The sequence below is a fragment of the Erithacus rubecula genome (assembly GCF_903797595.1).
Source record: "Erithacus rubecula genome assembly, chromosome: 2".
In the NCBI taxonomy this organism is placed as follows: Eukaryota; Metazoa; Chordata; class Aves; order Passeriformes; family Muscicapidae; genus Erithacus; species Erithacus rubecula.
The window spans coordinates 69,013,344-69,028,404 of NC_136685.1; the positions used below are offsets into that span (position 1 = coordinate 69,013,344).

Below are 15,061 nucleotides of genomic sequence, written 5' to 3' on the forward strand. Positions count from 1 at the left end.
GCTTTGCATTTATATTCTCAAAGGCGTAGCATTTCAAGTAGCTAATATAGCTGGATTTTTTTCTTATAGTAGGGGGAAAAAAAGTGATTCAAGTTGGGAAAGGATGCTAAGAACCTCTGGGAAAGTTACAAGAGGAACACAAGGGACTGGAATGGTAACTGTAATCTAAGTTCATACCCACTCTTAGTCATTACAGAAGCCTGTCACATTCCAGGAGAAAATTCTGGGATTAGCAGAAGCCATAGTTTGCACACAGGGACTAAAGTACCCTGTAAGGGGAAAAAAAAATCTGAGATCCCAAAAAGCACAGTACAAGCAGTCCAGGCACTTTGTGTCACTCATTTTATTCACATGTACAAGTTGACACTACACTATTATAATAGACAATACAGAAGCATTAAAAACAAATACTGTTTAAAAACTTTAAAAAACACATATTGCTTCAAGCTTAGATGGTATTTCCCTATTGTTTTTAAAGTGAATTCAGTGCTAACAACAGCTGAGGCAGCTTCCCATTCACTTGCACCCCTAATTTCATGGGGCTACTTGTCAAGGTGTTGAGTCAGGCTTCGTTTATGGCTTTGCTGCTGAGTGCACTAACTGAGCTGGAGAAGAAACTGGAACATCCAGGCCCTCAGATTGCTAGCATTTGGTCCCTATCACAGTAAAAAAAAAGTCAGAGAGGCCTTTGTAGTTCAGTGGCACTACATTATGCCATTAAAAATGAGTACACTTCCCTATGTGTTAAAAATTCAATTTAAATTTACATGTGCTACCTGGATAAAATTCTTACCAGAAACTGTCCCTCATTTTTCTTAAGCTTGGCTCTAAGTTTAGCTATCACCTTGACTACTATCTCAGCTTCCTGTGAAAAAGTCTGTATTTCATAGATGCAAAGATGTGACAGCAGTGACTGAACAGGCATGCTACTGTATTTTACAGGACATTCTTAAGCAGTTTTCATGGTAACATTTTACACTGTAAACACTAGTCTTCACAACACTATAGTTAAACTGCAGCATTACACTTTGTAAAACTCTTGCTTCACTTAGCTAAGTACTTTCAGAAACAAAGGAATAAACAGTAATTTTAATGAAGACTTTGGACAATTGAGTATTTACTGTGTTCTTACCAAAAATTTTACTTCTAAAACAGGAGTGAGAAGTGTTCACCACTTGGCTAAATTCAAGAGTCCATGCAAGACAAATTTTAGAAATTCCTTAATTGACAGGGAGACATTCACTAGGTTTTCTACTTTTCAGTGTGTCCAATTTGAAGGAAATGGCCACCTCCTGTAGAAATCTATGGACTACACTTAAAGCTTTTACATCTGAAAAGTTCTGCTTTACAATTTAAGTGGCTTTTCATTTGTTAATTTCAAATTAACTACTTTGCACATAGAGCTTACAGTGATCAGAACTATACTATTTCTTATAGTCTAAGCAAAATTGTAGCTTTTTTAGTCAAATAATGCCCAAATGCAAGAAGGCTCCCTGATTTGCAGAATAATTTACCCTCACTTCAGGCATTGTATTACTTAAACCCAGATAGTACCAACATAGCACCCAGGATTGTTTTGGCTACAGATCATTTGAAAAAGCACAACAACCACTCACAAGACCTTGTTAGTGTCTCTGCTGTCTTCTACCAAGTGGTCTTTGTGGGGAACAGCTCTTGACCAGACAAAGATTGGGGGTAGACAAATTTCCTCAGTATACAGCAGCCTTGTTGCTGTTGAAAATTCTCATTTGATCACCTGAACAGGATGTTAGAGATGTTTTAAGTTTGGTTCCCAGTATCCAAGGTAGAAGACACTTAGGCCTCCTATAATTACTGAAAACACCAACAGCTAATGGGAGATACATCTTTTCCAAACACAGGTACTTAAGACAGGCACATAGTCATCCTGGCTGCTCCATTCCCTGTGGGAAGAGAGAACTGTAAAAGCTATCTTCAAAAGCATGGCAAGATGAGTCCTGCCCTACACAGCCAAGGGAACTATTGGATATGACAAAATGCACCAAGGGCACAATCCATCTGCTGTGGTTACATAAAGCCTACAAAGCCTGTGGGCAACAGGAACAGGCAAGTTTTTATTGAATAAGGCTGGTAAAACACTACTGAGTTGGTGCTTTGACACTGTTGTGCAAAGCTTGGGTGGCTTCTGGAGTTGCAACAGCATCAGAAGCAAGCTAAGCATATTTACAGCAGTTATTTAAAGAGGAAAAATACAGCATAAAAGGAAATCAAAAGAATCTCATAAGGAGTAAAGGCATTCTCTGGAGTAGTTTTCCCCAGTTTTGGGCACTGTTCTAAAGTTTCAGGAAGTTCTAGCCTGTGGTTTACTTAGTTGAAATACAGGGATTTTTCTGTGTATAAAACATTCTTAATCATGCTGTGCTTTCCCAGACTTAAAAGTTTTAAGATCTTAAATAGGTAGCCTTCAGCAAGAGTTGTCTGTATTTTTATAGCTTTATGCTTAAAAGGCAGGTTAAAAAATAATACAATTTCATGGATTCTAGGATATTTTAACAAAATTAAAATTATGAATGATGAAACCTTTAGTGATGTAATAGACACAAGGAGGCAGCAGTGCTTGGACCCTTTGCACAATGGCTTTCATCAAGAACACAATCAGACTTTTCACTAAGCATGTGTGCTCTGTTGCAATAGTAATTCTAGAGTCCTCCTTACTCACTGAGATTGTGGAATGAGGCTAAAACTAGTGCAGGTTTCTGCTGCAGAAGTGCAAGTATGCTTCCTGTGAGAATGTGTCCAGCCTGTAAAACACAAGCTTTAAAACAATTAAACTGGGATAACCAACATACATAACTAAAACACAACACATCTGAACACAATTTTGAAGCTCACAACTACAGCAATCATCTGCCTAAAGTGTAGCTAGCAAACTGAAAAAAAGATAATTTACAGCCACCTGAGGGAAACAAAACCACCAAGGATATCACATTGACTGTCTTACTATGTAGAAGTAGGACCTACAAAACAAAAATGCTAAAACTTCATTATATGTTCTTGTTTACTAAAGGATACACTCCTCCTATCCCCTGCCCTTACCCCTTCCCCATCCCCCAATAAGTGAGGGGTTCTGCACCAATTTCGGGAGGCAGCAAGTTTCTCAGGACAAGTTTTATCAACACAATTTTCAAGTTTAAATCCTTTAACAGTATACAATACCTCCAAGTGGAATGCATATTGCACTCTGACCCCCACTGAGCATAATAGATACTCTGAAGTGTTAAAAATAGACCTCACCAGAAAGGAGCCAGCCCTCTCCTTCAATAAATGCATTTACATGGTTAAGTACAGACTAAGTGTGACCACAAGCTTAGTACAGTGGTACAACTCTATATTTGTAGAACAAGTAACTGCTTATTGAGTGGCAGCTATCAGATAATGATTGTCTACATTAGTTATTTGGTACAACAGGAACAGCTACAGCAAAACGTAGCTGTAGCTGTTTCTTACCCTGAAAATGACTGGTTTATTCTAATGACCTTAGAAACAGTGACAAAAGTTAGCATCAGCAGATTCACTAATCAAACAAGCTTGATTTTGTTTGGCGTTTTTTGTTGCTGTTTTAAAAATTTCTGTGTACAGACAATACTTGGTATTTGCCTGCCTAAAGCATCTATATTTATTAATGCTAATTACCAGACACACTGGCTTCCTGTTGCCTGTCTTCATATGCTTATTTTCATAAAAGTGTTAAATAGTTTTATAAATACAAAGGCACCTCCATCACTCCTTTGAAGTCTTTCCCCAATACCATCTCCCCATGACTTGTACTTTAAATAAGGGAAAACAGATTATTTGTAACCATGATCAAAAAAGTGTTTGCTTTGACTCCATGTATGCTAAGGTTCCCCCTCCCACCCTCAAAACAAACTAACTGAAGCATTAGAAAAATTCCCAAAAGGGGAATTGTTTAAAAGTTTGGGTAGTTATATCTAAAAGCCTCTTCAAATGTTATGGCTCCAAGGATACACCCCACTGTGAGGTAGGTAGCCAAGATAAAAACATTGTAACAAATATTTTAACAGCTGGAAACTCCCTATAAAAACCTTGCATAAGTGATTTGGTTCCTTGCACCAGTGTCCTGATATGCACAACTTCTTCTGAGGATGCCTCGGGGAATCCAGGTTCAGAGAGCTCTTGCTGAGTAGCATCTCATGTACTCTGTCATCCAGGGGTTGTCTGCTGGGGAGGGCTTTGTTCTCCAGGTGTTTTCTGCCTCTGCTGATCGCACTCGCCTCTGAGAAAGCTTCCTCTTCTCCACTTGCCTCCTGTTCTTTGCTCGCAGGGCGGATTCGTGGATCTAGAACACCAGAGTTAGCATTATGGCAGGAGAACAGCTTAGGAACCCCTCAAGAATGATGAGGATTGCTTTGTATTTGTCCCAGTCCCCATCCTGAAGGATTGTGAGTGAGGTTTTATGTTCTTCTCTAATTTGTACCACTAACTGAACACAGATTTCTTTTTCTTCGTGAAAAGTAGTTCAAATTCTCTTCTGCATGGTCTTTCACACTTCCAATTATTAAATGATTGCAGAAGTCTTACTCGGATGTATTCTAGAAACTTCATTTCTCTATTTCTAGAATTTACAATCTTAAACACCCCTCAATGTGCCCAAGCATCCCTTAAAATCTAAGGCATATTAGTAAGACCAAACCTTCTAGGATTCCTTAGATACCCAAGATCTTAATTTTGAACAATATGCTGAACACACTATTACATACCTTTGTATATTAATAAATAATCTTATTTCCCTCAAAATTTAGTACGAAGAGCCAGTTTCTATGTTTATTTGCTTCTATCTCCCATCTCAGTTAGGGGAAAATAACACCTTTCAAACATGCAAGAAAAGGTAACTTCAGCAGGCAGTAAGTAGTTGGTTGCTACATAAAGAAACATCCTCAGTGACAAAACACCATATAATTGGGAGTGTTTCAGAAATGTTCTGCCTGTTCAGTCCTAACTCAACACCCGAGCTGAGGTGTTCCATTACTGTTTCTAGCATAAGAAATGTTAGAAGTCTAAGATGAGGTATAAATATATCTGCTCAAGGCTTCAGCCTCTTCTAGGCTTCAACAAAAGCACCAGTCAACTACTTTGAGCATGATCAAAGCTTATCAATTCAGCATTAGTGTCCATTATCAGGAAAAGCGGATTCTTTCCAAAGCTGTAAGGCCCAAGTTCCTCCTTTTGCTCAAAGGTTTGAGCTGTCCAGGAAGGAAAAGCCTGGACTTCAAACCCTTTTTCAAAACAGCCCATCAAATGCCAGCTCCATCTTGCACAGCATGACCACCCCCCACCTCAGTCCTCAGGTGTCTTGTGTCACAGATTCAGACTCTACATTAGCAGTAATATAAGGACAAGACACTGACAGGGATGCATTATTGATTACGTTTTACCAGCCTAAGAGAATTATAGAGAAGAAAGAAATGGATCTAATGCTCCCTTGCTGTTTCTAAGCTAGGAAACAGAGCTCCAGTACAGCAGAATCCTGGTGCTGTCCATGGCCACATGAATTTAATTTGTGCTATTTTGGTAATATTTACACCAGCTCTGTAATCCATCAGCCATCTGATAGACCATTCTGCTGCAAGCAGTATTGCCTACTGGCAAGCCACCAAAACAAGCTGCTAGACAAGAACATGTTAGCAGAAAAGCACTTGTACCATCTCAGTGAGGTTCCTAGTCTAGAAAGTGCCCCAGTCACTCTTTGACAGCACAAGTGCTACCCCAGTGTTTCTATACCTGCCTGCTCCTCTCATTTTCATGGAGTTAAGAATGCAAAAATACTTTTGTAACAGCAGAAACACCACAGCCAAGTTTTAATTACAACTTGCAAGTATTCGTCAAACCTGGGAAGTTTCCAAACCAGCAACTCTTATTTGGACATCTCAAGACTCTACAGGTTTATTGCTAGAATCTACTGCTGGAATCTCCATAAATTCAAATAAAGGGACCCCTGAGAAGTTTTACCTAAATATTAAGCCACCTGTAGGCACTAAGTAGTCTCTGCCTTCCAATGAAACAGAAGCTCTTACTTACTTCATTCACCGAAGCAGAAGCACAAACATTGTGAGTTTTCTGGCTGCCAGTATCTGTCTGTCGTTCTCCCCACCCATACAGAGCAAATGGATGTTTATTCTCCTTTGGTGCATCTGTCCTTTGGGGACTTTTGGCTGATTTTCGATCATTGCGACTGGACAAGGCACTTCGACTCGGACGCCGTCCTGTACGGCTGCTTTTGTCTGCTTCCTTCACAGCAGTGTGCTCTACAGCTTTCTCTGGCTCTTCCTTTTCCTGCTTTTCTTGATCTTCTTTTTCTTTCTCTAAAGAAAAGAAAAAGTTATGCTTTAAATTCCCAATGACAACATATTAATGTCTGATTTACAGAGCCTCTCAATACATCATTGAAGCTGTGCTTTTTTTAGAAATTCAAGAAGTCATTGCTTCCTTAGCAACAGACATACACCTTGCTGAAATACCTTCATTCTTTCTTTAGTGACTACAATACAGCTTTCATACACTTAAAAATGCCTTTCACTGGTGAGGTTACAGATAACCAACAGCCTCAGGCAGAACTTAAAGACTGTTTCCAGTGATCTTTTATCTTCACTATTTCATTCTTGCATCTCCCAGACAGCAAACAGATGGAGCACTGAATGCCACATAGATGCTGCTAGCCAGAGATGAAGTCTGGTAAGAGTATGTGCAATATTAAACCCCTCACATTATCAGCTTCTGCTGAACAAGGTGATCCATTTTCAAGCCCCTGTTTATACATATATATCTCTTACAGTTTTCTACTTATGAAGGAGAGTGTCAAGCAAAAACCCACCTTTTCTACCTGATTGGTGAACTATGTACATTAAAAGAACCACACTGTGCAGACATTGCTCTCTAAGGCTCATTTATCCCACACATTTAAGCTTTCCATAGCAAGGGCCAGCAAGGGCCAGCAATAGTCCTCCAGGCACTGGGTATAGAGAGTAGAGTTTGTGAGAGAGAATTTAAAAGCTGAATCACTACAGTTTTAGATCATCACTGAAGGGTGAATCAGCCATTATATAAAATAATAATTAATTAATAAAAACACAGAAAAACAACTGTGAAAGCAAATCTTCTTGCACTATAGTGCAAGAAAAAAACTAGTTTTCCTTTGTTCATTGCATCAGTGATGCCACACCTCAAATCCTGTGTTTAGTTCTGGACCCTCTACTACAAGAAAGACACTGAGGTGCTGGAGCATGTCCAGGGAAGAGCAATAGAGTTGGGGAGGGGTCTGGAGCACAAGTCCTATGAAGAGCAGCTGAGGGAGGTGGGATTGTTTGGCATGGAGAAAAGGAGGCTCAGGGGACACCTTGTCATTCTCCACAACTGCCTGAACAGAGATTGTAGCTCAGTGGGATCTGGCCTCTTCTTCCAGGTAAGAAATGACAAGAGGAGATGGCTCACATTGCATCAGGGGAAGCTAACACTAGATGCAAGGAAAAATGTCTCCACTAAAACCATTGTCAGGCACTGGAACAGGCTGCCCAGGAAAGTGACTGAGTCCTCATGCACAGAGATTCTTATAGACCTGTACACAAGTCACTTTGAGACATGGCTTAGTGGTGGATTTGGCAGCACTGGTTTAATGGTTGGATTCAATTTTAAAGGTCTTTTCCAACTAAAACAATACAACTAATACAATTAAATTGCATTACTCTATAAAGAGCAAGTTAATCAAATATACTGCTTACAGTACATAAGTGAAATATGACTATGGAAAAAAGTACATACAAAGAACCCTGTTTTCATTCTCCTTCCAGCAAATCTTCAGCAGAAGTGTGGACAAGCTGGAAGTGTATGTAAAACATTGAACTTGGCCCCTAAACATTGTGAGCAGGCACAAGTAGACATTGTCATCTGACATCTCTGTGACTTTTAGGTCAACCATGATTTTTATGCATAAGGGAACTAAAGCTTTTTATTCACCTAAGAGCATAGGAGTCCACTAGGAACCAATTCCTTTCAAGTCTGATCATTAGATGCTGTCTTCTGCTAGACTCACATGGTGATCACTCAAATTCTGCTGACATAAACACACCAAACTAGTAAGTTTTCTACCACACCATCTATTTCTGCTTTTGGTGGGGACCAGCTTCAAGCCGTCTCTGTTCCAAGCCTCAGCATATTCAGCCACCTCCAGCATACACTGATATGGACAGAAGGAATTCCTTCACTGTCATAGGGAGTTTTTCTGGTTTAGGACTTGCTTACATATTGACAGGTTGAGCATGGACAAGCAGTGCAGTTTTTTTCCAGGTGTCTTCATCATAAAAGCAGAAGGGCTTGCCAATCCTGTGACAAAATAGCAACCACTCCTGATAATTGCTGTGATTTCAAGCATGTACATGCCCAATCTGACACTGCTTTAATCTCAATTCTGCACCCATCCAGTTCTGATGAAATAGAATTACCTGCCTGGCACACTGGTTCCATTTACTCTAGCACTCACTTCAGTTTGCAAGGTGAAGATATCAAGGCTTGTTCCATGCCCCAGAGTTCCCCTAAGGCAAGTCTTATGCTCTTTTGCAGCCTATTAGCAGAGTTCCCACATGCTGCCAACCAGCACAGAGGCCCTGGTCAGGCTTGCCTGTACCCATCTTCCAAAATGTGCAGGTGTAGCATTCATCTGCAGATGATACTGCAGTACAGCTGAGTATTTGGAAAAGAGTGGCCAGCAATGTTAAAGTATTCAGAGCTGTATTTGTTAAGAATTCAGTTGAATGACACCACAAAGCAATGAAAAAATAATTAGTCAAGTCCAAAGCAGTGGCATATTGAGAGTAAAAATGGCTAGATGAATTTTACATCCCTAAATATTGGCTGGATGTAGTTTCAGTTATTATAGGCAAGGCTGGTAAAAGACAGCAGCAGTGAGCTCAGTGTGATATTAGACTTGGTTTGTTTTCCCTGGGCTCTGGGACACACAGCTTCACCTCTGAAACAAGGCATCTCATTCATCACAGCTGCAAACAGGCAGCACAGAGTTATCCCCTTACAAAATATTATCTGAGCATCTCCCTACACAGCCACTCCAAAGGAGGGACTGCCCAGGTCCATTATCAGAAGAAAGAACTGTTTTGAGAAAATTAAACTCTGAAAGGAAACATATTGCTGTCAATTCTGCAACAAGAGTGCTTTCGTTTTGGAAAGCTGTTCCATCCTCCATTCAAGGGAAAATGGCATCTTTCTTCACTGCAAAGGGGGATGGAGCAACACTGACTGCATAAACAGCAGAAGTGGCATTTAGAGACTTAAAAATACAGGAAAGTGGGGGCTCTGCAATTACATGGATAGTTCAGCTTTAAAAAACAAGGCAACAGCCATGCCTGGGGATGCTGCTCACCAGGATATAGCTCCAGCTGGTCCAGAAATGATTGAGCCAGCTTGTCCCAAAATAGCAGTTAAAGCATATGGGTAAAAGGCACACAGAGTCCTGTGCACAGCCTTACAGTAAATGCTGTATGCCAGAGTGTACTGTAGCACTTATGAGCACCTGCTATTAGAGCAGGTATTTCCATGAGCCCACTGCTACAGTGCATTTACACAGAACTCAACTGGTGAAGGCACAAGATCTCTAGCAGTCATTTAAGCCTTTTATTTAAAACTACAATTTATATCCAAGCCAATTTCTTAGGCAACACATCTCACATGAAGTCAGAAGAGCAGCAGTGGACAGCAAGACTTAAAGCCAGCTTCTCAGGAGAAAATCCAGGCACCAGCAACTCCTACCCATCTTCTGCCTCTCATGCAGAGCTCCAGCAGACGCAGGAAACTCAGAACTGACCGGCTTGCAGCATTACAGGGATTAAACAGGAGAGTGGAAAAGCTAGAAACATTTAAAACTGCATCATGGATGCTAAGCAGAGCACACTGGATGGATAGGAGGGGATTAAGTGCTTAGCAGGCAGAACAAGCCTGTCAGGCCCACCCAACAGGGCTGCTGAGGCTCCTGCCCAGAAGGGGTCACTTAAACCCTGCTGCATCCCTGGCTTGTGTAACAGCTCCACTCCTGGCTCAGGAGAAGAGCTCAGGGAGCTGCTCTGTCCCACATCACTGCACGGCCCGGGGGGCACACAGGACCCCCATTTCACATGCCCTGATTACTTCCTACAGGTATCAGCAGCCTTCACACTAGACCCACGGGCAGGTCACAGGGGTCAGCAGTATTATCTCTGCACAGAGATGCTGGCCATCACTTTGTGCTCGCACTGCTGCGGGAACAGCTGGAGATTTCTGCTTTTGTACCGACTCCTCACCAAACGGGCAGGTCTCCCACACCTCTTGAAAGGGCTATGTAACCAGTTGTATCAACAAACTACAGCTGGGCAGAAAGTAAGTTACTACACATGAAACAGATTGCAACATCATTTCTTCAAGGGGATCTTGAGTGAGGCAATACTGGAGGTAGCAGCCACACAGCAGCTCAGAGCTTTTTAGATTCACACAAGCTTCATCTGCAGCAGAGTTTGGAAAGTAATTACTGCATTGGCTTGATAGCAAAGCTTGTTTCCAAAAGAAAAATGAAAAATGGGAGCAACTTTAAATAATAGTACTATAAACCCCTGAATTGACACTCTTGCCTTCTTCCCCCACCACAAGCTGCTCCTTCCCACTTACAGGGGACACCAAATGCACCTGCAACACAATGACAGACAAGATCAGGGAACAAGTTTGAAATTGGATCTTCTGTTTAGTTCCACTAATCCAGACCAGTCACTTTCCAAATACTGTTGAGGCAACTCCTGCAATGGCAGCTTGTCACTGCTGTCACTTAAGACCACTGCACAAAAATGCTGAAGGCGAAATGGCAACAAGGATTGAAAGACACCTTCATCCAGCATGTGTGTGCAGCAGTGTCATTTCACAAGCAACAGGTCTGACAGCAGCACTGCTGCCAAGAGCTTCTGTCTTCTACTTACCAGCCCACTGGGTTCTGTTGACAGCTTTGAGGATGTGTCTACACCACAGCTACACCAGTTGATTTAGGTCAAGATTTCACGGGATTATGTTTAAAGCACATCTGTGCCTGGGCACGTTCCACAGAGCAATCCCACAAACAGCTGCTGCAAGTGGAGGGCCTGAAGGAATTAACCCAAAATTACCTCTGAGCACACCTTGGTATCACTCAGCCATAGCTTCAGTGCAAGACACAGTGACAAAGTGACAAATTACCTCTGTCCCACCTGCTGCCCCAGCGGTTCACTGGTGCTGCTTCAGCACCACCGAACATTAAAGCCAAGCTGCCTCCATCCACTTCTTCACACACCAGAAGCATTCACAATTTTACAAACACACACAGGCTCATTTCAAAGAGTAAAAAAGGAAACCAGGGTGGCCCATGCCATCAGGAGCTGTGTTTACATCAGATATTAAACATTAGTGCTGACCAGCCATCTTTGCAACAAGCACTGTCAATTCCAAATTCAGGCAGAAATCAGATTCCCCACTAAACAGCAGGAAGCAGCAGTAGCCAGGTAACAGCTAGGATGTTCCAGCATGTGGGTGGATGTCAGATTCAGAAGACAGAAGATGTCATCAACATGAGCACACTCAGCTACCTCCACAGCACTTCAGTGTAATTAAGTTCTTTCAGAGTATTTTTTTAAAAAAAGGCAGTTTAATAGTAGAAGCTTCAGAGTGGTAGTTCCTATCTTATCTCTTCCACATGCCTTAATTAGGCAGCCACTAAGCAGAAGAAAAATGCATCCTTATGATTGTCCAATACTAAATGAGTCACCTCCTTCCTTATATAGGTGCATTAAGATACAATAAATATCCACTAAATCAAGCTGCCCAAGCACAGTTGTTTTCTCTCCTTTTGCTAAAGACTTAATAAAGCTCTCAAATACTTCCAGAAGCTGAAGAATGTTTGTCTAGAGCAATTTGGCAAAGAAATGAATGTGAAGTTCAGATTTTTCTCCCACTATAAGTATAAAATAGCAAGGACCTAGCAGAACTCCAGGCATTCCCTTACAGCATCCATAGCAAAGGTGTATCAGCTACAGAAGCACAGTTGTCCAAAGCCCTGCAGCCTGGCAGGCCACTGGTGCTGCACAGTCCCTTTGCCACTGCTGCAGGACTGAGGACACAGCTGGAGGCACTGGACAGTCACACAGCATCACTGAGCACAGACACCCTTGAAATGATGAGACTACCAAGCTGTTATTCCCTGCCAAATCCCAACCAGAATCAGACTACCAAGTGACTCCTGCTGGATCTTTCCCTAGAGAGGAATCAGGGAGCAGGCTAATGAGTGAGCAGAGCACCCTGGCCAGCAGCCTCTAGCCTTGGGAACTTCCAGTGCCATTAGATTGTAGAAGGTTTATGTGTTCCATCCATGGGCTCAGCAAGAAGAATGAAGAGAAATTCGGGTCCCTATGACAACTGCTGCAGGCTTGGACATATTTAAAGAATATCAGAAAAATTGGGAATGCCAGCTTCTGAGTGCAGCTTCAACAACTTCCACCTCCTCTCACTAAGAGCCAAGCCTTTGCAGAGCATCACCTTTCCCCATGCAACCATTCCCTGATCTTTTGCAATTCCTTAGCTCTTCTCACTGAGATACTGTGTAGTTCTTCCACATATGCTCCCAGTCAAATTTCCTCAAGGCCTGATTGAGGAAAGCAGAACTAGGCCCACAAATACTCTTACATGCTGGTGAGCAGGGTTGCTTCCATCCCTGCACAGCTGTTGTGGTTTAACCTCAGCCAGTGAGGAAGTATCACATAGCCACACAGTCCCTCCCTCTGCACGGGGATGGGAACAGGAATCAAAAAACTTCATGGGCTGATAAGAGCAGCTCAGTAAGTGAAATAAAGTAAAAAATAATAATAGTAATGAAAAGGGAAGAATAATACCCAAGAAAAACCAGTGATGCAGAGTCAGTCGCTCCTGGGCAGCTCCACCCAGTTTATACACTGGGCAGGGTGTTCTATGGTGTGGAATATCCCTTTGGGTCAGCTGTCCTGCCTGTGCTTCCTCACAGCTTCTGGTGCACCTGCTCCCTGGCAGAGCATGGAAAACTGAAAAGTCCTTGATTTAGGGTAAGTACTGCTGAGCAACTACTCAAAACATCAGTATTATCAACATTATTCTCATACTGAATCCAGCACACAGAGCTGTATCAGCTACCAGGCATAAAATTATCCCAGCTGAAATCAGAACAGCTTTGGGGAGCTGGAGTGCATTACCCCAGCAGCTACGTGCACCCATGTGAGACCTGGGTACCACAGCACCCTCCAGCTGACTGCAGAACCCCATATCAGTAATATGCTCTGAAACACCCAGCCTCGGGAACAGATGACAGCACACCTGGAGCTTTTGTGTAATGTGGTATTCTTAAGATCAATGAATGCAGTTTAGTCTTGAATATCAGAATACGGATCATTCTGGAAAGCTTAGGCCCCAAAGGGCATTGGATCAGATTCATTTTCCCACTCCAAACAAGCACATCTAACTCCTGGTTAAAAAAACCAACCAAAACAAAACAAAAAACAAACCAACTAAAAAAATCCACCCAACAAGCAGGCAGCTTAGCTGAACAGGATTTTCCCTGCTACTGTACAACAGAGAGACAGCTGATTCAAGAGGCATTTCAAAACATCAAGCAATGGCTGCCAGATAGAGTATTCCTTCACTACAGGTAAGAAACTGTATCTTATGGGATTAAACCAGCTTGAGAAGCTTGACTGCCTAACCACTCTCTTAGATCGCGAGACATCAAAAGGGAATTACTGTGTGCTAGAAGAGAACAGGATGTTAGCAGCTCAGCGCCTGCTCTGACTACGAGGCCGATTGACCACACTCAGCTGCGCACCCGAGATCAAACCTCAGGCATTAAGAGCCGATGCTCAGCCGGGACAGATCACATGTGCAGATCCAGGAGAGCAATCGCGTTAAGAGCCAGCCACCGGCCTGCAGTCCAGCTTGCCGCTGCTTTCGCCGGAGAACCCGCTTATATAATTGCAGAGATGCTCGGCTCCCATGGCAACAGTTTACATAAGTGGCTGTGACTCAGGATGAGAGTTGCCACCACTCGGCTCTTTAAAGAGACACCTCGGGTGCCGCAGCCATGGCTTCTCCGCAGGCCTGGCCAGGATCCGGCTGGAGGCAGCGGGGCCCGGCTGATGGGCCGGGTCAGACGGGCCAGCGGTGGCCGGGTGCCCCCGCACCGTCCCCCCGCCGGGCCCGGGAGTCCCCGCGATGGGGGATCGGCCCCCAAGGCGCGGCAGGGCGGCCCGGGCAGAGCCCCCCGTGCCCACCCCCGGGAGAAGGGCAGGGCAGCACGGCCCCCCGGACACGCTGCGCCCCCGCCGCCCCGCGCTCCTACCGGGGCTCGCCCGTCCCGCCTCGCTCGGCGCTGCCGCTCCCGCCGCCTCCTCCTCCTCGTCCCTGGCGGCCGCGGGGCTGCCGGCGGCCGGCGGCGAAGGGGAGCCGGCGGTGCTGCCGCCGCCGCTGCCGCTGTCCTGCTCCCAGCCGTCCCAGAGCCAGGGCCGGTGCGCCTGCTCCAGCAGCCGCCGGCTCAGCCGGTAGTGCAGCAGCTCCAGGTAGCAGGCGCCGCACGACTCCCACTTGGGCTCCTTGAAGCGCTTCATGTACTCCGTCTTCACCCGCCGCGCCGGCACCACCATGGCGGAGCCGGGAGCCGCAGCCGGGATCGGGGAGCCGGGATCCGCCGGCCGAGCCCGCCCCCTCCCGCTGCTACGTTTAAATCCAAACAGCGGCGTCCGGCCCCGCCCCGAGCGGGGAGGGACCGCTGGAGCGGGGGCACGGGGACGGGAGGCGCACGGGATGAGGTAGAATGAAAATGAAATTAAATATAAAATAAATCATAAATACTCCTAAGCACCGCAGCCCTGGGCCCAGCAGTTGGGGTGCTGGAGGCCGGGTGATCCCTGCACCAAGTGAGGCTCTGGCTGAGGAGCAGCCTGGGTCGGGGCACATTGAAACCCAGCATTGAAACAAACCCAGCATTGAAACA

General features: G+C 44.1%; 1 protein-coding gene across 1 annotated transcript; it reads right to left on the minus strand.

Moving 5' to 3' along the window:
* Positions 1-325: 325 nt before the first annotated feature.
* On the minus strand, positions 326-14,769 carry CCSAP (centriole, cilia and spindle associated protein). Its single transcript, XM_079330490.1, has 3 exons — positions 14,411-14,769; positions 6,076-6,359; positions 326-4,336 (listed from the first exon to the last, which is right to left on the minus strand). Exons 1-3 carry the CDS (start codon positions 14,709-14,711, stop codon positions 4,163-4,165), a joined length of 759 nt encoding a protein of 252 aa, XP_079186616.1. The 5' UTR covers positions 14,712-14,769; the 3' UTR covers positions 326-4,162.
* Positions 14,770-15,061: the final 292 nt, after the last annotated feature.